At 42.4% G+C, this 23,696-nt stretch overlaps 2 protein-coding genes and 1 non-coding gene across 6 annotated transcripts; all 3 read left to right on the top strand.

The window, feature by feature from the left end:
• Nucleotides 1-2,141: 2,141 nt before the first annotated feature.
• On the top strand, nt 2,142-9,351 carry LOC127757604 (WAT1-related protein At1g09380-like). Of its 3 annotated transcripts, none has more exons than XM_052283150.1 (9): nt 2,142-2,500; nt 2,636-2,676; nt 4,510-4,740; nt 5,462-5,524; nt 5,616-5,732; nt 5,842-6,103; nt 6,228-6,386; nt 6,527-6,678; nt 6,964-9,351. In XM_052283150.1, the coding sequence occupies exons 2-9, from the start codon at nt 2,669-2,671 to the stop codon at nt 7,130-7,132; spliced, it is 1,161 nt and encodes a 386-aa protein (XP_052139110.1). In that variant the 5' UTR covers nt 2,142-2,500; nt 2,636-2,668; the 3' UTR covers nt 7,133-9,351. The 3 variants fall into 3 exon arrangements, with proteins under 3 accessions (XP_052139110.1, XP_052139112.1, XP_052139111.1); XM_052283152.1 differs by having other exon boundaries at nt 2,143-2,500; nt 4,484-4,740; XM_052283151.1 differs by lacking the exons at nt 2,142-2,500; nt 2,636-2,676 and adding an exon at nt 4,273-4,391 and having other exon boundaries at nt 4,484-4,740.
• Nucleotides 9,352-19,474: 10,123 nt separating this feature from the next.
• Nucleotides 19,475-19,613, top strand: LOC127758280 (small nucleolar RNA Z247). The gene has a single exon (XR_008013703.1). It is a non-coding gene; the product is annotated as a small nucleolar RNA Z247 (small nucleolar RNA).
• Nucleotides 19,516-22,102, top strand: LOC127757974 (uncharacterized). 2 transcript variants are annotated; one of them, XM_052283569.1, is made up of 3 exons: nt 19,516-20,024; nt 21,323-21,443; nt 21,798-22,102. In XM_052283569.1, the coding sequence occupies exons 1-3, from the start codon at nt 19,821-19,823 to the stop codon at nt 21,872-21,874; spliced, it is 402 nt and encodes a 133-aa protein (XP_052139529.1). In that variant the 5' UTR covers nt 19,516-19,820; the 3' UTR covers nt 21,875-22,102. The 2 variants fall into 2 exon arrangements, 1 of the variants encoding a protein (XP_052139529.1); XR_008013567.1 differs by lacking the exons at nt 21,323-21,443; nt 21,798-22,102 and adding an exon at nt 20,198-20,574.
• The last annotated feature ends 1,594 nt before the right edge of the window (nt 22,103-23,696 follow it).

The following is a 23,696-nucleotide window of genomic DNA, read 5'->3' as shown; positions in this document are numbered from 1 at the left end:
CAGACGGATTAGAAAAATAATATATAACGTGAGAGATATTGCTCTCTAAATATTGAGATTTACTTTTTTTAATTCTCGTCTCGCGGGTATGGTGTAGTAACACGACAGTCAATATGTAGTAACACGACTACTTTCCGTAGTAACAACGTTATAAAATAGTCATGATAGATCTAGTTTCGTTAGGCATGTTGTCTCAATTATCATGTAGTAACAAGATAATTGTATTAATGTTTAAATATTAGAATTCTAAAAGTTTACTTGTACTAAGCTTGCTAGTGTGTATCTTTGTATGGACAAAGAAAAGTATTTTTAGCACTTTGTGTTAACTTGTGACTATGCATATGCACATGCATTTTTTAGCACTTGTATTTTGCACAAGTAGTGGTACTGTAGTAGTACTGTTACTAACATATGTTCTCCGTTACTATAATTTCATCATGATGTTACTAAAAAACACAGTAACAACCTATAAATTTCACAGTAACAACCTATAAATTTTGCAGTAACGTATCGTGTTACTGCACTTATGCGATGATGTTACTAGGTATGATTCATATAGTAAACATAACTGATGTGTTCTCACAAAATTTGTACAAACATGCAAAACTAACAAACAATGATCACTAATCACTTAGCGTCATAGGGTCAATTGGTTAGGAGAGTTTGCCATGAGCCATAAGATCATGGGTTCAAGTCCCAAATTCACTATTTTATTTTTAATTTTTCTAGAAAAAAGAAAATAATAGGAGATGGAAAAAAGAAGAAGGAACCGGAAAGAGGAGAGATCGGGAGAAGGAGAAGAGCGGGAGAGGCGCGCCGTGAGAGAGAGGGAGGAGGGCGGGATCGCGCGCGGGGCTGGCGGAGGCGGGGCCGCGAGAGAGGGAGGAGGACTGGATCGCGCGGGGGGCTGGGCGGAGGCGGGGCCGTGCGCGAGGAAGGGACGAGGGAGGTGGGAGGGGATGGGCTTAGTTGGGTTGGGCTAGGTGGGAGGGGGGGTGTAGAATAGTTATTCTAGGGGAGGGGTGTATAGTAGAGCTACTCTCTAAAATTTTTTATATGTATACACTTTTAGTGTATAAAAAAAATATACACATGTATATAAAGTTTGTGTGCATACGTATAAAAACCAAAATATATCTGTATATAAAATTTGTATATGAACATATTAAAAGCCTAAAAATTACATATACAAACTTTATATATGTGTGTGTGCAAACTTTGTATACGTGTATACAAAATTGGTATACATACATATAAAACCACAAAAATACACGTATATAAACTTTGTATACGTGTATACAATGTTTGTATACGCTTATACAAACATTGTATACGTGTGTACAAAGTTTGTATTTATACAAAATTGATATATGTACGTATAAAAACCCAAAAAATACATGTATACAAAGTTTGTATACGTGTATACAATATTTTTGTATACGTGTATACCAAGTTTGTATTTGTACATATAGAAAGTTTACATACATACGTTAAAACCGAAAAAGATACGGAAAGAAAAAAAAAGAAAAAAACCAAACGGATGGCAGAAGAAAAACAGAAAAAACAAAAAAAAAAGCGAAGCTGAAAAAAAAAAGGGAAAAAAGGGTCCTCTGCGCAGCGCCGTCCGTCGCCCCCTCTCCGCGCGCGACACGTGTCCAGTCGCACGGGGAGGAGGGCGCGCGACTGGTCGCTGAATAGCATTCTCGCCTGCTTGGTGTCGGAGATTGCAGGTGATTAGCCTCGGATCCACTGCTGCCAGTGACCTAGGCTGTGTTTATTTCACACCAAAATTGAAAGTTTGGTTGAAATTGGAACGATGTGACGAAAAAGTTGGAAGTTTGTGTGTGTAGAAAAGTTTTGATGTGATGGAAAAATTAGAAGTTTGGAGAATTATTTTGGAACTAAACACGGCGCTAGTCCTACCACTCGCCATAATTTTACTATACTTAGCCTAACTAATGCTGTCCATCAACCTTTTCCCCTACTCTTTTATCTCTCTTCCTCATGCAAAATACTGCCCACACACGCATACCCCAAATTCCACCCCTTTTATTTCCTTGCATGTCAACTATAAACCTACACCTCCTCTGTTCCCATGTTCCAATCTCCTCTTGCCATTGCATATATTGTGTAAAATAAAACTACCTCTTCCTTCCTCACTGCGATGGCATCCCTTTCCTCGACACTCTGCACTCCAGGCTTCAATTACCCCCTCTCTTCTCCAACCTCAATCTCTCTTAGCCAAACTACTCTCCATCAATTCGGCGCGGCTAGTGCGAGCTATATTCTCTACTCACATTTGCTTCCATCATCTATCAATCCCTACCATCGCCCTCTTTCTGTTTTGATCATATCAAACTTGGTTCTCACTTTGCCATCACCATTTCCATAGGGAGTTGAATTCAGGCCCCTGGCTTAGAAGTAGTAGTATTTGAGGAATTGGTGGCATGTAGATTTAAGCTCAACTGAAGTTGTCGCTGTGGACATCTCATCATCTTTGGTGTGGATATGGCCCGAGTGATTACAGTTCTTAATCCTGAAAAATTGCTCAATTGGTTTTCCCCACTGATGCTGATGACCTTGTTGCAAATCGCTCAATTAGTTTTATTCCCAACTGATGCTGACGTTGTTGCAGACCATGCGAGAGTGATCAGAAGGGGTGGCTACAATGGAATGGTAGGTTTTCATTTCACATATTGTTTCTTGTGCAGTCTTGTTCTTTCTCTCACTCTCTTCTCTCTTTCAATAACAGAAATCAATTCAGCCTCTACATCAAGGTCTATTTGACCTAAATTTGTTTAGTAGTGGTAGTGCTACATATAACTGCTAAATCAACTTAAAAACCAAAATATCAATTCTAACAAATATATGGAACAATATTAAATTTATACGAGTCCCATACTACAAATGATCCATCCATGAGAATATTTTTCATAATTAGTGATCTTCCTAAGTACACAAACACACCACGATTATATCATCCCTCTTGATTTAATTTACTTGTAGCAGAGACTAATTAATAGAAGCCCACAGTACTATGAAAGCTATGTTCGCAAATGGCCAAAAGGAATCCGGGCGCTCCACCTCGGGTTGAAAGGCCAGTGATAAATTATTTTCTAGCAGTGTAATAGTTATTCTAAGAATCTCATAGATATATAGGGATTTGTGTATTTCTTTCTTATCAAATACTACCAACTATATGATTACGATATTAAAATCTCTTATAGTTCAGTTTTTTAATCCACAGAATCACCAAAATTATATGATCCATGGTATTAGGTGGTAGGACTACCTATTCATCCTTCGGCAATTTTGTTTTCCAAATCACACGAATTCGGCACATTCTTTTCACCAAATCACTTGACATCTTTTTTTATCTCTGGACCATGCAAAAATTATTCCAGCAAGATTAACGGACAAGCAACTAACATAATGGTTTGTCTATATTCATGGTATCACATTTTTATCAGAAAAAGAACAAAAGAAATTTCATGTATAGTTTACATTGTAATTCCATATAACTTATACTGTAAACTCTATATATTTACACTGGAAAGTTCAAATCTTACAATGCAAATTGCAAAACTTACACCATAATTTTACATATACACACGAAAAAAAAAGGTAAAAAAAATAAAAGTAGTGCATATCAACATTTTTTTTAGCAACATGCCGTACAAGTGAAGACAAATTAAGCAGGAGGCACAATAATGGACTCCTAAAAGTCTGAATGATTTCAGGGTAAAAAGGCGTATACAAATATATAGCAAAATTGTTAGGTGGTTTTAATTAAGCAAAGTGCTTAATAAATACTCGAAAACCCAAAACAAACAAATTAAATCAATTGCACATTCCCCACTTGTATAATTAACAGATTATATATACATCTGAAACAGCTAGCTAGCTTTCCCAATTTGTAGATGGGCAAAGAACACACTGCCGTATTTGCAAAGGAAACTCGAACTTGTGCCTGACAGATATCACTACATCAAATTAGTTTCTTTACTAAAAGCGTTTGCAGATGCAAACGAAACTTCAGTTTCGCCTTGTCGTCTGCATGCCGGTTGAGGATAGACAACAAATTAGACATCGAAAAGTTGTGAATGAACGCCCCAAAACCGTGACTCAATAAATCAGTTGCTTCCCTACACGTCTGTGTGTGAGCATACCCATACAATACTTGCTGTCGTCGTTGAGCCATACTTGTGCTGTGGTGTGTGGTCTACTCTCCGTACTATAAAAACCCAACCTAATGCCGGATATGACACATCTTATTACTATGAGTCTGAACATCCATCGGTCTAGATTCATAATACTAGGATATGTTACATCTTATTCTGATTCGTTTTTTATGAGACAGAGAGTATGCGTGCACGTATATGCATTCTAATGTAATTAGTACTGATTTGCTTACTGTCTCGTACCATAATCCATTCATTACCATGTGTGTATAAATACTACCTCCTTGGATTCCTTGCTGCAGAACACTTATCTTCTCTCTTGAAAAAGCTCTAAGGGTACCAACATGATGGCGGAGACGATGACCCCGAAGACGAAGCCATGGATGGCGGAGCGGTTACTGCTCCCATTGAGCATGGTACTGGTCCAGCTATTCACCATAGGTGCCCTCCTCCTCGCGAAGCTATCATTCAATAGTGGGATGGCACCTTTCGTCCTCCTCGCGTACCGCAACCTCATTGGCACCGTCACCATGTTACCCTTCGCCTTCTGGTTCGAGAGGTACGTAACACTTGTGCACATGTGACTTCGGAGCAATTATTTGTCTTTTAGGCTGCGTTCGATCAACTTTGTTAGAGGTTAGTTTTTCTTATACATGAAACGAGGCAAGTTATTGATACATGATAAATTGAGTATGAATTATTATAAATTTAGAAAATATATCTGTCTCATTTTTTAAAGAAACTTTTATATAGAAAAATTCTGCACATAATGATTTATTTACAAGTTTTGGAAGCATGCTAATGAAAAAGAGGAAGTTGCATGTTGAAGTTGCTGAAAAGAACGGAAGTATAACACTTAGTTAATCTGGGTGAGTAAATAAACACGAGGATTTAACAACGTAAAATGATGAAATAGTGTATTGTTTTGCATGTCGCGTTGTTTATGCGGCTTACAAGGGTTATGGAGAACACAATGTCTCTCCTATAAATAAACGTTATTATGTTATGGACGCCACAAAAAGTAGTTATATTTCTTTGGATGCCAACTGATGACATGGATGCTTCACAAGTCAGTTTTTGTTTTCCCAGTTTAGCAAGACAAGCAGCAGACGAAAACAACGTAGTACTACACACTTTCCTTCCTTTGAAATGTCACATCCCTCTTTTGAAATTTCCTTTTGAAACATTTTATTTTCCATAACATTCAGTTCAATCGAGTAATTTTTGGTAGCTGACTTTTAAATTTTATGCTTGTCGTGTCTCATAACTTCTAATTTCAGGCAAATGATGAAAAAGGTTAACTACAAGGTACTGGGCTGGATATTTTTCAACGCTTTGTTCGGGTCAGTACTACACCCCTCAAAACAAGAAATCCTCTCCCCTCCCACCCCCAGAAAAATCTGATTTAATTGGTTTCTTTTTTTATTACTGGAGAATTGTTTTGGCTATGGGGCTACACTACTACGGCCTACGCGCTACCAATGCTGGATACACCGTCAATTTCCTAAATTTGGTCCCCGTCGTTACCTTCATCATTGCAGCGATCTTCCGGTACATCGTGGATCGAAACACTCTATATTCTAGGATAGGTGACTGTATGGATCAAAAGAGAGAATTTTCAATTTTGTTTAATGCATTGTGGGATGAACTGGGGGTTCAGATTGGAGAAGCTGAAGGTGAAGACGCGGTCTGGCATGATAAAGGTGATTGGCACGGTGATCTGTGTTGTGGGCACCATGGTGGTGAGCCTGTACAGGGGCAAGCTGCTGCATCTGTGGCCTACCCACCTGCTGAAGCCGGCGCAGCTGCGGGCGATCGGCGGCAGCGACGACTCCACCTTCCCTACCCACCACAACATGCTCATCGGGACGCTCTTCCTTTGCGGCAGTTGCCTCAGCTACGCCTTCTGGTTCATCGTTCAGGTACAGCGTCCATCCATATTGGCAACATCGATGATCAATAGACTGTAGTGCTATTTGTGAAGTAGTTTCCATGTATGTATACTGATCTTTGCTGAAACCTCAAACCTGCAATAATATAATGCAGGCCAAAGTGAACAAGGAGTTCCCATCTAAGTACTTCTCGACGATGCTCGCATGCTTGATGGGGACAATCCAGGCGGTGGTGATCGGGATCGCCGTCGACCGGGACCGGTCGGCATGGGCACTCCACTGGGATCTGCAGCTGATCACCATCATCTATTCGGTAATAAAGCTTTAATTTAGCTCGATGGTATATATCCATCCTTAGAGGCATCTTATAGTAGCACCATCTCAATTCTGATTGGGCTAAATGATGTGTGTTTTTTTCCTTTCATTGACAACGAACACAAATCACATTGACAGGGGGTTTTCAACACGGCTGCCACCTTCTGCTTGATCACGTGGGCGGTGTCACGGCGAGGGCCAACCTACCCCTCCATGTTCAACTCGCTTGCGCTGATCATCACCGTCGTCCTTGACTCGATGCTGCTTGGAAGCGACATCTCTGTCGGGAGGTGAGAATTAATACTGCGACAGCATGTCTGTATATTCAGTCTTAGGGTCGTACTGTTTTATATATGTACGGTATCAAGTCCGGCAAAAGCATGGACTAGCTACCACATGAGAGGCACTATATATACTACTCCCTCCGTTTCATATTATAAGACTTTATAACATTGCCCACATTCATATAGATGTTAATGAATCTATACACATATATGTCTAGATTCATTAACATCTATATGAATATGGATAATACTATAGAAAGTCTTATAATATATAACATGCTTTGCTTGCAGCTTGCTAGGGGCATTTATGATAATCATTGGCCTCTATTCCTTCCTCTGGGGAAAAGGGAAGGAGATAAAAGAGCAGCAGCAGCAAGTTCCCACGAATACAGATGCAGATCAGAGCAAAATCACTTATCCTAAAAGTAATGGTGAGGTGCGAATTATGTTGGATACATAGACAATGTAGATTGTAGAGATCGCTAGATATAACAAAGGATTGTATTTGGATTACTATAGACTAGAATTAAGTCGCTTGTTTATTGATGAGGTATATGTTGATTCTTCTATCGTCAATAGAGAAAGATAGGAAGGTGAGTGTAGTTTAGCCATTTCTCTTTGCATACATGGAAGGTAAGTACTATATATGGCGAAATAGGAAGCGTTATCACCTCCCGGATGAGGCCACACGTACATTTATATTAATATGACGTGAAAACAGCCTTTCACCGTGGCAGTACATAGATCAATCCATTGTATACCGGTATAGATCACATAAAATGATAACCAACTCCTCTATCCTCTACTTTTCTGTTACAAAGAGATAAACCCTGACATATATATCTAACAAGTATGCCAAGATGGTGGTATGAAAATGGGAGATGGAATTTTTGTTAATTTGAAAGAAAAATGTACTAAATCTCTTGCGATCTACATTCACTACTAGAAAAATGATTTTTCCAGGCGGCCCAAAACCATTTTCGCAGGCGGGGAGGAGGACCGCCGCTAACACGTCAACTGTGAAAATAGACCATTTTCGCAACCGGGCCCGTGGCCTGCCTGCAAAAATCATCTCAGAAAAATAATAATAAAAAAAACCACGGGCGCTGCCGCCGGCCAGGGCTCTCCTCCGTCCACTGCCCCACATAGAAGAGGGAGGAGCCGACCTGCCGCATCGGCGCCGTCGTCGTCGTTGTTGCCCGTCGTGGCCGGTGGCGGAGGCGGCGAGGAGGGAAGCCGGCGGTGGAGGAGGCGAGCGTTGTCGTCGCTCGTCGTGGCCGATGGCGAAGGGGGCGAGGAGGGAGCCCGCCGGCGGCGAGGAGGGGAGCCAGCGGCGTGAAGGTCGTCATTGCGGTCGTCGTCATCGCCGAGGAGGGAGCCAGCCAGCGCCGGAGGTGGGGAGCCGGCAGTGCACGGACGTGGGAAAGGAGGGAGCCGGTGGCGCGCGGACGTGGGGAGAGGAGGGGAGCTGGCGGCGCGAAGGTCGTCGTCGCGGCCGAGGGAAGCCGTCGGCGCACGGAGCCGGCGTCGCGGTCGTCGTCGTCGCCGAGGAGGGAGCCGGTCGGCGGCGTAGGTGGGGAGCCGGCAGCGCGAAGGTCGTCGTCACGGCCGAGGGGAGCCGTCGGCACGCGGAGGCGGTGGCACGATCGTCGTCGTCGCCGAGGGGAGAGCCGGCCGGTGGCGAAGGTGGGGAGCCGGCGGTGCGTGGACGTGGGAGAGGATGGAGCCGGCTAGCGGCGCACGGACGTGGGGAGAGGAGGGGAGCCGGCGGCGCGAAGGTCGTCGTCGCGGCCGAGGGGAGCCGTCGGCGTGCGGAGGTGGCGTCGCGGTCGTCGTCGTCGCCGAGGAGGGAGCCGGCCGGCGGCGGAGGTGGGGGTGGAGAGAAGAGATTTTTTCTAAGTGTGTGAGAGAGAGAGGGGGGGGGAAGGAAATGAGTGGTGGAGAGGAGAGGATAAGGATGGGGGAGGAGAGGATAAGGATGACTAGATTTTTTTAGGTAGGTACGATTTTTGCAGGCGGACCACGTAAGGTGCGCCCGCGGAAATTTATTTTCGCAAGCGTTGCTTAAGTGGTCCGCCTGCGAAAATAGGGAACTTCACCCCGATTTATAATTTTGTAGGCGGTCATTTGGCTTTAAGGGCTATCTTCGACTGTGAAAATAAGACCCCACGTCGGGAAAAATACTTTTTCTAGTAGGGATTGATGGTTTGAGTTGATTGTCAAGCGCATGTATATAGTAGTGCAGTGTTGTGCAAAATGATTGGTACGTATGGCCATAAATACGGATATGGTGTGCAATCCGCCACATATGGCCACATTAATCATTGCCGAACATATAAATTTCATCATTAGCAGTTAAAGTTGTTTCTATCTAATTGGCAATATAATTGAATATCTCCAAAAGCAACCAAAGCTTGATTAGCAAACATATTATGGACAGGACGTAGATGCGGAGATGGAGAGGCACCACCAACATAATTACCAGCGTCGCCTCGTTGATTTTTTTTAAGGTTTTAGATTGTTCTGCTTTGATGCGGTGGAAAATTTTAAAGATGTAATTTTCCAAAGTGTGGAGACAATTTAGTATCCCACTAAAATTAAATCAGTGTGAAACACTAAGCTAGGACAAATCAAATCAAATCAAGAATATAGAAGCCCCGTATAGTAGTTTTCTTTTCACTCTCCTTGTAGGTGCACCTGTGACCGAAAACTATCCCCATCAAAGCATTCGGTGGCCGCAAACCAGAAGAATCATGCAAAGGCTTGGTTGTCCTCACTCCGTACAAAATACTTTAGAATCACCACACATGATTCGAGTGGCTAAGAGAGCATTATCACTTTTTCTCTTCTAGAATAAAAAAGTGGTACTTTGTGGTTTTCATAGAAATTAATTTTCATATAGGTTTAAGCTCACTTATCAGGAAGGAAAAAATATTTATGGATGCAGAGAATAAAGGGTGAATCAAGAATCATATGCTCCCTAAAGTCGACCCATTGTCTAATAAGGAAGGTGTGAACTTTTTATGTATCAGTTTTAGAATTCTTATTTTCTAATTGCGAAAAATATAGTGCCCCCCATTTTTCATGTCCTTTTATAAAGTTTCTGGATTTCAAGTGTGTTTTTTTGGGGCAATTGTATATTTGACCCTATTTTCATAAGTTTGCTTATTTGACCCTCTTTTTTAAAACTGAACCTGTTCTGTTAAGGGAACGTAACGGTGTTAACGAAAAATCCAAAATACCACTTTTGCCCTTTCTCATTGAAGAAAAAAAACACAAATGTAGTCAATTAGTGTGTAACAACAATTTCATGAGCAGCAATTAGCAACTAACAATGTTCAGCAGCAATCCAACAAAGAGGAGGCGAAGATGTGCAAGCAATAGCCATGCCAGTACCTGCCTTACGCCGAGCTCCCTGTGCGCACCGCGCCTGGCGAGATGCCTCCTCCATGACCACGCAGCACGTCGGCGAGTCGCGCGTCTCCATCGCGAAGAACGCCGACGAGCCGCCTATACCTTCTCGGCGCCGCTGCTCGCTCTCTCCCCGTGCGCCGCCAACGCCGCTCCCATCCTCTGCGTGAGTCGCGCCGCCGACGCCCTTCGCACGCCGCAGCCGTGCCGCCGACGCCCTCCGCGCGCTGCAGCCGTGGCTGCTCCCTCTCTCCGCGCGTGCAGCAGGCGCGGTCGCCGGCGCCCCTCCCCTCCATGCGTGTGGCAGTAGCGTTGGGGATAAGGATAGGGTTGCGTGGAATCAGAGGGCATTTTGGTCATTTTGGACTAGTAAATGTATTTTTTTTTCTTTTTCCTAAATAAAATTTTAACGGTGAGCGAAAAGAGGTTCAAACGGTAAGCTCGATTTTAAAAAACAGGGTCAAATAAACAAAACTGAAAAAGTAGGATAAAATTAGTAGTTAGACTTTAAAATAGAATCAACCGATCAATTACTTTTTTTTATTTATTCTACCTCAAAGAACTGTGAGGCCGTTCTGCTGCCTAGGGTATCGCGCGCGCTGTGCAGCCTATGCTGCGATGCAAGCGAGATCACCACGGAGGCATGTTGGCCCATAGGCTACACGTGCTCTAGCCATCGCCTGTCAGCCAAAAGCCGGTCGATCCATCCACTTGTACATTCAATTTTGTTGATTATATGTTTACAGTTTACCCATGTAATGTGTATCAGAGTATCAGACCATTTTAGGACTTTGATTTTTCTCTAGTTTGACTTAATTAGCTCCCTCGGCCCATGATCTAACATAATACTCCCTCCGTCCCTAAATATTTGACATTGTTGACTTTTTTAAATATGTTTGACCGTATATGTTATTTAAAACATTTAAGTAATTATTAATTCTTTTCTTATCATTTGTTGTTAAATATACTTTTATGTATACATATAGTTTTATATTTTATAAAAGTTTTTAAATAAGACGAATGTTCAAACATGTTTAAAAAAATTAACGGACAGTTAAATATTTAGGGACGGAGAGAGTCAATGTTTATCCACACTGAAGGTTTTCTTTTTTTTTTTTTGCCGAAATAAAGCATTGAGCCGCTTGTACTTAACATAGCTCTCAAAAAGTCAGAATTAGCTAGTGAATAAATGTTGGAAATAAGAAAAATAGAAAAATGCCATATTGACTGCTAAACTTGAGACCCATATTGACTGTATGCTTGACATACCTTAGAATCCTTTTAACTGCAAAAATACTGAGGTTGCATATGGTATGCAAAAATACTGAGGTTGCATATGGTATCAGAGCCACCAAAGTCCGGCGACAAATCCTCAAGCACGGCGATGGCAGGATCCTCGTCAAGCGCTACTGCTACCAATCCTCTTTTCGGTGTTCAGATTTCAGAGAAACTGAGCAAAGAAAATCATGCGCTGTGGTCAGCGCAAGTCCTACCGGCCATACGTGGGTCGTGCCTAGACGGGCATCTCACCGGCGCCGCTGCTGCTCTGGCCGCGGAGATCGAGTGCGTCACCGATGGCAAATCAGAGAAGATCGCCAACCCTGCTTTCCAGGAGTGGTTTGCCTCTGACCAACAGGTCTTGGGGTTCCTGTTCTCCACCCTCTCAAGAGATGTACTCACCCAGGTGGCTACGGCATCCTCGGCGATGCAAGCATGGCAGCAAATATACGCTCTGTTCACCGCCCAAACCAAAGCACGGTCGCTCAACGTCCGGCTTACACTCACCAACACACTGTTGCCAACTTTTTGTGACAAGTCGACAAGCACGATCGCAACACCTAAACGCCTTGCGGTGATATGGAGTCGCCAACCACCTCGATCTAGCCAAAGGGCCAAATCAAGAAGGGTTTTGCAAAAAGAAAAGCTAAACCGGCTAGCGGAGCCGATTTAGAGATCAAAATCAGCCTCTAGGCCGATTTAGATCGATATGAGGATAACTACCCGTCTCGTGGGCAAAACGGAAGGTTTTCAGGACAAACCTACAAAGAGGTGTCGCACTCTCGCAGCGGCGGCGGACGGTTTACGGCACAAACCGACAAAGATGGACTAAAACTAGGGTAAAATAGAAAACATAGTAAAAGAACGATTCAGGTAAATTGTATTCGGGGGGGTTTTACAATGAACCGGCCTTGTCCCTTAAATAGGGGTTGGTCTTGCCCTCTACAGGCCCTTCTCCACGTCCAACTCGGGATAGAAACTAAAGGAAACATGAAACATGCCTTCCCGAGCAAGGAAACCCGAGACCTGACGAAAACAGACTCGGACTCGGACCCTGCCGGTCTGACCGCCCACATACCTGCGGTCAGACCGGCCCTACTAGCCGGTCAGACCGCCCACACACCTGCGGTCTGACCGGCCCTGTGAAGGAAACCCGTCACTTTCCAAAGTTTGGCAATTTTCCCCTATTTCGTCCATAGGTGCCAAATTTGGGTGTAAACACATGCCCCCTGCCTTTTTGGTGAACATATGTGAACCTAAAAGCATAGAACATGTTATCTCAGGGCGATAATCCAATTACCGGCCATAAGACTTCCTAAGCATCTTGCCAAATGCTCGGGAAGTATTTCTTCAAGTATTTCCCATTAATTGATCTCTGAAAACACCATCTTGAAGTGTCTTCATCTCCTTCAAAGTCTTCAAACGCTCATCGATGACATCTTCAAAAATTGCTTCTCATCAAGGTCTTGTAATCTTCAACCGACAAGTCGTCTTGCTTGAAATACCGAAGAGAGCCAAGATTTACCTCAACTGGCAAAACGACAATTTCAACAATGTTTTATTACTCGACTCGGCTTATCCATTAGCCTGAGCGTAGTAAAGAGAAGAACTCAACAACTTAATATCATAAGATTCAGCAAAACTTCTCACTTCCTTGGACATAAAAGAATCTCTTTTAACGTTTGAGGAATACCGAATCTATGAACAATATGCTTCAAAATAAAGTCAATTACCTCCGTACAAGTAATATTCTCGAGTGGCACGGCTTTGGCCCACTTAGTGAAGTAATCCATTGCAACTAGCAAGAACCAATGCCCTTTTAATTTGATGACGAAGGATAAATTTGACCAATGAAATCCAAAACCCAACCTCGGAACGGCCATAGTTTTAATGATAGGGTTCAACACAGCGGTAAGCGCTAATTAAACATTACCGATCCGTTAACAAGTTTCACTCCCTCTATAGCATTTGAAACAATCATCAATTATTTTCGGCCAATGAAACCCCACTCTCCTAAGCAACCAATTTATCTTATGGGCCGATTGATGAATTTCACAAATCCCTTCATGTACTACTCTCCTAACAACTTTAGATTTATCATTATCTAAGTAATACTCCATCTATTTTTCAGCGATATAATATTTGAACGCTTGCCGCCGAATCTTCCGATCAACCTTAAGTGTAGGATCTTTCAAATATCTAATCAAAGGAATTCTTCAAGCTATTTCTAATTCATGGGCACAAATGTCCGAATTTACAATTGATTCGACCTTTGAATCAATTGCAACGTGCCCCCCAGCTCTCTGCCCGAGATCGGTCAGACTGGTTATGCAAAGCCGGTCAGACCGCTGGTACCACCGGTCAGACCGGCCGTGCAATGCCGGTCAGACCGCCCCTAGTCTATGGTTTTGCTAATTTCGTCCAAAGTTTTGAAATCAAGCATCGGCTTTTAGTATATAATTTTTCTTCACATAATAGCCAGATGCTTGGGGTATCAAATTATTGGACCAAAATTTCTTCTCTCTAGACATATGAAAAATTATGATATCCAACTAATATGTCTAGATGAATACTAATTCAAGTGGCTTTTGAAACAATAATCATCATGGCATCAAAACACTTAGCCAATTGAAGCATGGTCAATAATGAATCACAAAAGTCATATGCCTGACACACATGAATTGCAATAAACTACAAATGTAAGTAATCGGCTTGAGCATGTATGCAAAATATTAACTATGCCAATGTTTCTAAAGAAAACAACTCTAGAATAAATCATCACATCGACCATTGACATTAGTCTAATTACTAATAAGCAAAACTTTCATGGTGCAATAATTATAAAATCTATATCTTATATGGTGATCCATAAAAACACATACAATTTGGCTTTAAATAAATATCAAAGAGCCATGAGCCAAATCATACTTCAAACAAATTATATGCCAACCTACCAATTCTACTACCTAGAACTGGCATTTGCAACATGTATGTATAATATCAATTTGATAAGCAAAAACACACATGTGCTAGATAGCAAGCAATGTTCTAACATGGCATAGACATATAATATAACGATGAACACCATAAACCCATACCTTACCTTAGCATCCAACGAACGGCGGCTCGAAGATGTGATGTTGTATCCATTGCCGTTCTTCTTCTCTTGGTTCCCTCATGAGCATATTAATGTCTTGCCCCCCAAGCAAAATCGGCTTTCTTGATTGCACGATTTCGAAGGCAAGATGAATACCGCACTAACACCCATAGCATCATGTGAAGGAGACATATCTTTAATGACCGATGATTTTTCTCTCACCAAATTGAATCCATCACTACTTCGTGAAAACACCGATCTTTTAACTTTTACTTCTTTAGGTCTCCACACTCGCTTAGGTGTTGTTCGAGGCTCTAAATTATTACATGTTTTGTTCTCTACATCTTTGGCATCTTTTTCTTTTTGACCTATGGCTCGAAGACGCTATAGCCTCCTCTTTTGAGAGCGAGATAAGCCAGAAGGTATCCACTTCGGCTGTGGTTGTTTTCCAGGAGCTAAACAATGATTCCTAATATTTTTTGTCGAAGTAGAAGCTCCCATGTTGCTCTCAATTTTCCCGCTCACCTTTAATGCCCCTCGGTCTGATCGGCCTCTAGGCCCGGTCAGACCGGCTGCAAGCCGTCGGTCAGACCGGCCAGGAAGGTCGGTTAGACCGGCCGTAGTCTGGCGGTTAGACCAGCCAGCTGGCTCGGTCAGACCGCCGATGTCGACAGCAACGGCGTCGGCTTCAGTCTTCTCCGCTTGTATAGTTTTCGCCACATCTTCAGTAGGTACTTGAACATCTTGAGATTTCTCCTTGATAGCAACGACCTCCGGAGCTTTGGCTTCTTTCCTCACCCACACCTTCTTCACCTCTTTCACCTTTGATCTACCAGACCGATTCTTTTGTGGGAAACGGTCTTGTCTTGAATTAGATGAATGATTTGGCACTGTCCTAGGTGATTCCTTCCACTCCTGATAATGCGGCACAGGTGGTTGATGCATCCACGGCACGTAATACATAAAAGGATAACCAAACGGTGATATTGGATATGGATACCATGGCATCACAACCGGAGGTTTATATGGAGTTGATATGGTTGATGGCTCCGATTGCTTTGATGTTTGACCAAATCTCTTCCTACGAGATGATCTTGGTCTTTTCGAATCACTAGTTTGGTTATCAAATCGTTGACCGGCTAATCCTTTCTTGTATTTAGCCATAAGCATCTCAAAAGTGAGCTTCGGCTTTTTGGTCCTTTGGATACTAGATAACTCATCCTTTAGAACTTTATGATCTTCGGCCTTCGCATTGTTGATCCTATTCTTGGGCCGAGGATGCCCAATAATAACACGTTTCCCTTTCTTTTTGTCAACATCAATAGAACTAACAGTGAAAGGATCACTAACAATTCCAGTCTTAGGCATAGATGTAACCGAAATAGTTTCACAAGTGACCGATGAAGTATCAATCGGTCTTTGCTCCATCAAGCTCGCATCTTTAAAATAATCATGAAACTCATGTTCTATTTGTGACCATGTAGAAATTGAATTAGGAGCAAGCGAACTAAACCATGTAGATGAAAAGTTTGACAAAGAAAGAGGAAACAACTTCAACTTAAGCATATCATCGCTACCGGCCTTACTACATTGATCAATAAAGTGGCCGATATGCTCCATTGTAGTCATAGCATTCTCACCTGTGAATTTTGTGAAGTTGGGCACCTCAATTCCTTGCGGGTATGGGACCGAATCTACATGTTCAGGATACGGCCTTTGATATGTATGCATAGCTACTTTGGATTCTATTTCACCACTATCCCGCAAGACATTGTCATCATCTTTTCCAACATCCACATGACCGATTTGTGATTCGGTCTTAGGTGACAATGCTATTTCACTTTCGCTTGTGATACAATCCGAACCGTCACTTAGTTCGGCTATATTTTCAATGATGTTATTCTCTAAGCTAGCAACACAATCTAAACCATTACTTGGTTCGGCTATTCCATCGTTGTCTAAACTAGTAACACAATCCGAACCGTCGGTTGGTTCGGCTATAATGGTTGTTGCATTATTATCCAAACTAGCAAGACAATTTGAACCAACTTTTGGTTCGGCTATACTTATTATGGCATCATTGCACAAATTATTAGCACAATCCGAACCATCGCTTGGTTCGGCTATACATGATATTGTATTTTCATCTAAACTAGCTTGTAAGCTATTATCATCCACTCGGCTTTCCTGAGCCAGAGCTTCATGCAACACATGATCAACATGAAGAAATATCTGGCCATTCAATTTCTCTTTAATAGAATCAAGCAATCCATCATATGCAATGTCGGCCAAATCTTTGTCAGTTATTTTCAAATTGAAACATCGGCTTTTAATATCTCTAAACCTTTCAATATAATCAGCAACAGATTCATTGTATTTATGTCTAACCGATGTTAAATCAGACAACCTAAGCTCAGTTTCATTAGTGTGAAAATAATCATAAAATTTTTGTTCTAATTGAGCCCAAGTAGAAATAGAATTTGCCGGTAAAGAAGTAAACCATGTAAAAGCAGTACCGAACAAAGATAAAGAAAACAAGCGCAATTTACATGTATCCCAATTAGCCTCACCACAGTGCGCTAAAAATTGATCTACATGCTCCCATGTGGTCCTACTATCCTCACCACTAAACTTGGTAAATTCAGGAATTTTATAACCACGAGGATATGGGATAATGTCATAAAAATCAGGATACGGCTTTTGGTACTCCCTAGCACGATTCCTTAGCTTTGTGAAATGAAATTATCCCTGATAGTATTTTTAAACCAATCCTCCACAGTTTCAGGCTTTGATGGATCTGGTGGTGGACTTGGTGGCCTAAAAGGTGGTTGTTGCAGCACAATATTGTTATATTGGCCATACCTAGTATCGGGAGGATATCCCCTATTAAAATCATCGTAGGCATTAGGGATATGTGGAATAGCATGACTAACAGTATTAACAGGTGATGAATAATTAAAATCAGTACTGCTAGTCATGGTATGAAAACCTGAAGAAATTCCCAGGGCACCAGTCTGACCGGCTATAGATAGCCCGGTCTGACCGGTCAAGCACCCGGTCTGACCGGCCCATGGCCCGGTCTGACCGGTGGTCAATGGTGCGGTCAGACCGGCCACAGGAGGCGCGATCTAGCCAGGATAGAGCACGGTCTGACCGGCTATGGTGGGCACGGTCTGACCGCGCGTAGTACACAGTCTGACCGGCCATGGTGGGCACGGTCTGACCGGCATAGGATGCGGTTAGACCGGTGCCATGACCAATCATACCGTTATCTAGGTTTTGCCTATAGCCGATTTCTATGTAATCGGCCGTATAAACACCCGCTGACCCCCATAGCATTATAAGCATATTGTATAGGAGCAAAACTAGAAGTAGTATATGCATCTACACAATGATTATTAATGTTTTGAATAGCAAAGGATGGGTTGGGCGAATCGGAGGTTACCTTTGATGAAATTATAACTTGAGGTAGCGGGACGTTTCCTCTCATGACGGCTTGATCGGTCCTAGTGTATTGTGTAGCAATATTGTTGAACCCATTCCCGCTCGTCATAGTTGATAAAGAAATTCCTTGATTAAATCCGGCCATATAGCTCATAGTCGAAATCGTTGACCGAATAGATTAATATGCTGTCTTTATTTTCCTTGATACGGTACTGTACTTATCAAAATTCCGAAAACAGAAGCTTCACAGTAATAGCCGATGCGAATTGAACCGGCTTTTTGTTTGTTTTTTTTTTTAATACGTGCAAAGCAGTATAAATCTGCTTTGATTCAAAAAACCTGATTTCTCTTCTTTTTGCTCGGTAACAGTTGCCTAATGCACACAAACCAATTCAGTTTTGCCTACTGATTAAATCGGCTTTGTATAGCCTGATTTTTTTTTAACACGTACAAACCAAATTGGATTAAGTCTCTGATCTCCTGGCCGTGTACAGCAGAAAAGCTGCCGGCCCTGCTACTGCTCCACTTCTCCGGTCTGACCGGATTGATAATGTCGGTTAGACCGGCAAGATAGGCAGCCAGATCGGCAGCACAAGAACAATGCCGCCGATCTGAATCAATCAACACAATGATCGATAGATATGTGCAGTGATAGTAGATAGATAGATTGATTTCGGCTGTTTAGCCGAAACTCTAGATTTGACGAAACAGAAATTACTAGATTAAACGAAATTCGGCCGTGATATGGCCGATTAGATCGTTCCCCAGTGCAGTCGTCAAAAATCGTGTTGGCAACTTTTTTGACAAGTCGACAAGCACGATCGCAACACCTAAACGCCTTACGGTGATATGGAGTCGCCAACCACCTCGATCTTGCCAAAGGGCCAAATCAAGATGGGTTTTGCAAAAAGAAAAGCTAAACCGGCTAGCGGAGCCGATTTAGAGATCAAAATCAGCCTCTAGGCCGATTTAGATCGATATGAGGATAACTACCTGTCTCATGGGCAAAACGGAAGGTTTTCAGGACAAACCTACAAAGAGATGTCGCACTCTCGCAGCGGCGGTGGACGGTTTACGGCGCAAACCGACAAAGATGGACTAGAACTAGGGTAAAATAGAAAACATAGGAAAAGAACGATTCAGGTAAATTGTATTCGGGGGGTTTTACAATGAACCGGCCTTGTCCCTTAAATAGGGGTTGGTCTTGCCTTCTACAGGCCCTTCTCCACGTCTAACTCGGGATAGAAACTAAAGGAAACACGAAACATGCCTTCCCGAGCAAGGAAACCCGAGACCCGACGAAAACAGACTCGGACTCGGACCCTGCCGGTCTGACCGCTCACATTCCTGCGATCAGACCGGCCCTACTAGCCGGTCAGACCGCCCACACACCTGCGGTCTGACCGGCCCTGTGAAGGAAACCCGTCACTTTCCAAAGTTTGGCAATTTTCCCCTATTTCGTCCATAGGTGTCAAATTTGGGTGTAAATACACACAACAAGGTAACATGAGTGTATCTAAATATTTTGGGAAGATGAAAGCTCTTGGAGATGAAATTGCTACCTCTGGAAAACCTTTAGATGAAGAAGATCGAGTTGCTTATATTTTAAACTGGTTAGATGAAGATTTTGAACCTGTTGTATCCGCTATTGTGGCACGAAATGAGTCGGTCACATTAGGGGAAGTCTACTCTCAACTTCTTAATTTTGGGACCAGGCGTTCTCTTCGTCGATCCCATTCGGCATCAGCAAATGCTGCAGGGCGCGGTGGGCGCGGCGCCAGCCCATCGCGCGGTTGTGGCCGTGTTGTCTGTGGCCGTGGTGCTCCTGCCATGGCTGGACGTGGACGTGGGAGCAGCAGCAATCAAGCTCGTGGCAGCAACGACCGTCCAATCTGCTAGGTGTGCCTAAAACGAGGCCATGTGGCAGCCGAGTGCTGGCATAGGTTTGACGACGCCTATGTCCCGGATGAAAGAAGTGCTGCTGCAGCCTCCGCCTATGGAATCGACACAAACTGATACATCGACACAGGAGCAACCGATCATATCACCAATGAACTGGACAAACTTGATGTCCGGGAGAAGTACAAAGGAGGAGACAAGATTCACACCGCAAGCGGTGCAGGTATAAAAATTAAGCACATTGGTCATTCTGTTATTCATACCTCTACTCACGGTTTACATCTTAAAAATATCCTTCATGTTCGACAAGCAAAAAAGAATCTTATTTCAGCTCATCATTTGGCCATGGATAATTTTGCTTTTCTTGAAGTTCATTCCAAATATTTTTTTATAAAGGATCGAGCCACGAGGAACACGATTCTTAGGGGTAGATGTCATCGTCGGCTCTACTCTCTCCCTACTCCACCGGTCAAGCAAGCCTATGCAGCCTATGCTCCTTCCTTCTCGAGATGGCATAGTCGATTGGGCCATCCTGCTGTTCCTATCGTGTCCAGAGTCCTTAGCAAAAATAATTTACCGTGTTCTAGTGTTGCAAATAAAGACTCAATTTGTGATGCCTGTCAAAAAGGCAAGAGTCATCAGCTTCCATACCCAAAATCCTCAAGTGTGTCGAGTCGTCCTTTAGAACTTATTTTTTTTATGTTTGGGGACATGCTCCAGTTTCTGTTGGTGGAAAGAAATTTTATGACAGTTTTATTGATGATTATAGCAAGTTTACTTGGGTATACCTTCTCAAACATAAATCTGAAGTGTTCCAAAAGTTCCAAGAGTTTCAAAACCTTGTTGAGAGAATTTTTGTCACAAAATTCTTTCCGTTCAAACGGATTGGGGAGGAGAGTATCAAAAACTCAATTCCTTCTTTACTCAAATTGGTATATCCCATCATGTGTCATGTCCTTATGCTCACAAAAAAACGGCTCGGCTGAACGTAAACATAGGCACCTTATTGAGGTAGCTTTAACTCTGTTAGCTCATGCTTCCATGCCTCTCAAATTTTGGATGAAGCAGTCCTTGCTGCTGCGTATCTTATTAATCGCACTCTTAGCAAGGTCATCCAATTTGCAACTCCTCTAGAACAACTCTTCAAAGAGAAACCAAATTATTCAACCCTTCGGATTTTTGGTTGTGCTGTTTGGCCTAACCTCCGTCCATATAATACACACAAACTAAAATTTCACTCAAAAAGATGCGTCTTTCTAGGATATAGTAACATTCATAAGGGATTTAAGTGCTTAGAGCCCTCTTCTGGTCGAGTTTATATATCCAGTGATGTCATCTTTGATGAAGGCATATTTCCCTTTTCTGAGTTACAACCCAATGCCGGCGCACGCTTGCGAGCTGAAATATCCCTTCTTCCACCGTCTCTTTTTCCGCATTCTTCTTCACCAGGGGTACAACAGAATAATCATGTGCTTAATTATCCTCCTGATGTTACTAATCACATTGGTGAAGAAAATGCAGACCAAAATGCAGTCCAAGGAAATGATGCTGCTGCTGCCCCGTCAACAACACATGTGCATGTTCCTGCTGCTGCTGCTCCGTCAACGCAAGTGCAGCCTCCCCGTCTATCTCATATTTACAGGTAATTTGACAAATCACCATCTATCTCATATTTACAGGTAATTTTTAGGGCAATATATTGGCTCTGGTGTTGGACACAGCTATAAAAGTGTGAAGATGATGGAGAGCTTATGAAGGTTGCATGTCGTAGGCTTGAGACGACAGTTATACAACTTTTTATAAACTATGGATGGAGATCCACAAATAGACTTGAATAAATGTGTACTCGTTATCTCGGTTTAGTCTTTTATTTTAGTTTGGTCTTTTATTTTTATTTTTAACTACACTTTTCGTTTGAGTGATATTTTATAATAATTGGCTGTAATTTTGATGAGTAAAGGGGAATGTTTCGTTCTATTGTCTAAAAAAAGTGCAGCCTCCCCAAGCGTCTGCTACGGCCGACAGCACAACAATCGAGGCAGGCGCACATCCATCCGAGGCCGCACCAGCTGACAGCATGACAGGAGAAGCAGGTGCAGACACGGCGACAGAGACAGACGTGCCGTCACCGTCCACTCCGCATGGCAGTGCTGGGTCGCCAATCCAGGAGGAGCATGTGTACAGTTCTCAGGATGCGTCTTCATCGAACAACTGAGTCCAAATTTTTGGATCCAAACTTCAATCCTTTTCCATCACATCAACCTGTCATACACACACAATTTTTCAGTCACATCATCTTCAATTTCAACCAAAATTTAAACTTTACGCTGAACTAAACACAGCCTAAGAAGCCGATGTATCAGCGTCGTCTATATCTGTCAGTTCGACTGCGGCGGAAGCAGGTGGTCGAGCGTCTGGTAACTTGTAGGAGTATGATATACAACATGTGCCAGAAACAACAGCTGCCCCAGCTAGACCAAGAACCCGACTTCAGAGTGGGATAAAAAAAGAAAAGGTATATACTGATGGAACTATTAAGTGGTTTAATTTTACTTCTTCTAGTTAACCACAGAGTTTAGAATAAGCCATAAAGCACAAGCACTGGAAGGAGGCCATGGATGCAGAATACATGGCACTGATAGAAAACAAGACCTGGCATCTAGCCCCTCCTAAGAAAGCGAGAAATATTGTAGATTGCAAATGGGTGTACAAGGTCAAGAGGAAAGCCGATGGTAGTCTTGACAGGTATAAGACACGGTTGGTTGCAAAGGGCTTCAAACAAAGGTACGGCATTGACTATGAAGACACTTTTAGTCCAGTTGTTAAAGCTGCCACCATCAGAATAGTTTTATCTCTTGTTGTTTCTAAAGGATGGGGTCTTAGACAACTGGATGTTAAAAATGCCTTTTTACATGGTTTATTGGAAGAAGAAGTCTATATGAAACAACCATCAGGATATGAAAAACTATCTATGCCTAACTATGTTTGTAAATTAGACAAAGCACTATATGGGCACCTAGAACATGGAACTCTAGGTGAAGCACAAAGCTAAGTGAGTTAGGATTCGTACCTTCAAAGGCTGATACATCACTGTTCTTCTATAAGAAAGGGAAGGTCACTATTTTCCTTTTCATCTATGTTGATGATATCATTGTGGCTAGTTTTGTACCAGATGCAACCTCAGTACTTTTGCAGGAACTCAGTAAAGATTTTGCCTTGAAAGATCTTCGTGAGTGGCACTACTTCCTTGGAATTGAGGTTTAGAAGGTAAAGAATGGTATCCTGCTTAATCAAGAGAAATATGCATCAGATTTGTTAAGACGGGTTGGCATGCATGAGTGCAAACCGGTGAGTACTCCCCTATCAACTTCAGAAAAACTTTCTATAAATGAAGGAACTTTGCTTGGATAACAGGATTCAACTCAGTATAGGAGTGTAGTTGGAGCTCTTCAGTATCTCACATTAACTGGACCAGATATCTCGTTTTCAATAAACAAGGTATGTCAGTTTTTACATGCACCAACTACAACTCATTGGGCTGCGGTTAAAAGGATTCTAAGGTATGTCAAGCATACAATCAATATGGGTACTATGCAACAGTTGAGAACCCTGTTCTTTTCTCCAACAAAAATTGGATAAACTTTTGGATACTCGTGGCACGCCTTTTAAACTGCTAAACGAAGTGTTTCGTGCGAAAACTTTCTATATGAAAGTTGTTCTAAAATATCAGATTAATCTATTTTTCAAGTTTGTAATAATTAAAACTCAATTAATCACACGTTATTACCACATTGTTTTGCATTAAACACTTAATGTTTATTTTTATCTTCATGTTTAGAAGATTCAAACACCACCTAAGAAAGGTTTGACAAAAATAGCAGAACATCTGATCCAT

This window comes from Oryza glaberrima, chromosome 12 (genome assembly GCF_000147395.1).
Source record: "Oryza glaberrima chromosome 12, OglaRS2, whole genome shotgun sequence".
Lineage (NCBI taxonomy): Eukaryota > Viridiplantae > Streptophyta > Magnoliopsida > Poales > Poaceae > Oryza > Oryza glaberrima.
The sequence above is the reverse complement of the archived record's forward strand: the minus strand, read 5'-3'. Positions and strand labels throughout refer to the sequence as shown.

What these genes read in the sequence shown, in the direction of transcription:
- LOC127757604 (XM_052283150.1), top strand. An exon ending in TTCGCCTTCTGGTTCGAGAG is followed by an intron (nt 4,741 to 5,461) that starts GTACGTAACACT and finishes TTCTAATTTCAG; the next exon opens with GCAAATGATGAAAAAGGTTA. An exon ending in TTTTTCAACGCTTTGTTCGG is followed by an intron (nt 5,525 to 5,615) that starts GTCAGTACTACA and finishes TTATTACTGGAG; the next exon opens with AATTGTTTTGGCTATGGGGC.
- LOC127757974 (XM_052283569.1), top strand. Translation starts at nt 19,821, where the DNA reads ATGTGGCAGCCGAGTGCTGGCATAGGTTTGACGACGCCTATGTCCCGG. An exon ending in TCACACCGCAAGCGGTGCAG is followed by an intron (nt 20,025 to 21,322) that starts GTATAAAAATTA and finishes AAGAAAATGCAG; the next exon opens with ACCAAAATGCAGTCCAAGGA. An exon ending in CGTCTATCTCATATTTACAG is followed by an intron (nt 21,444 to 21,797) that starts GTAATTTGACAA and finishes AAAAAAGTGCAG; the next exon opens with CCTCCCCAAGCGTCTGCTAC.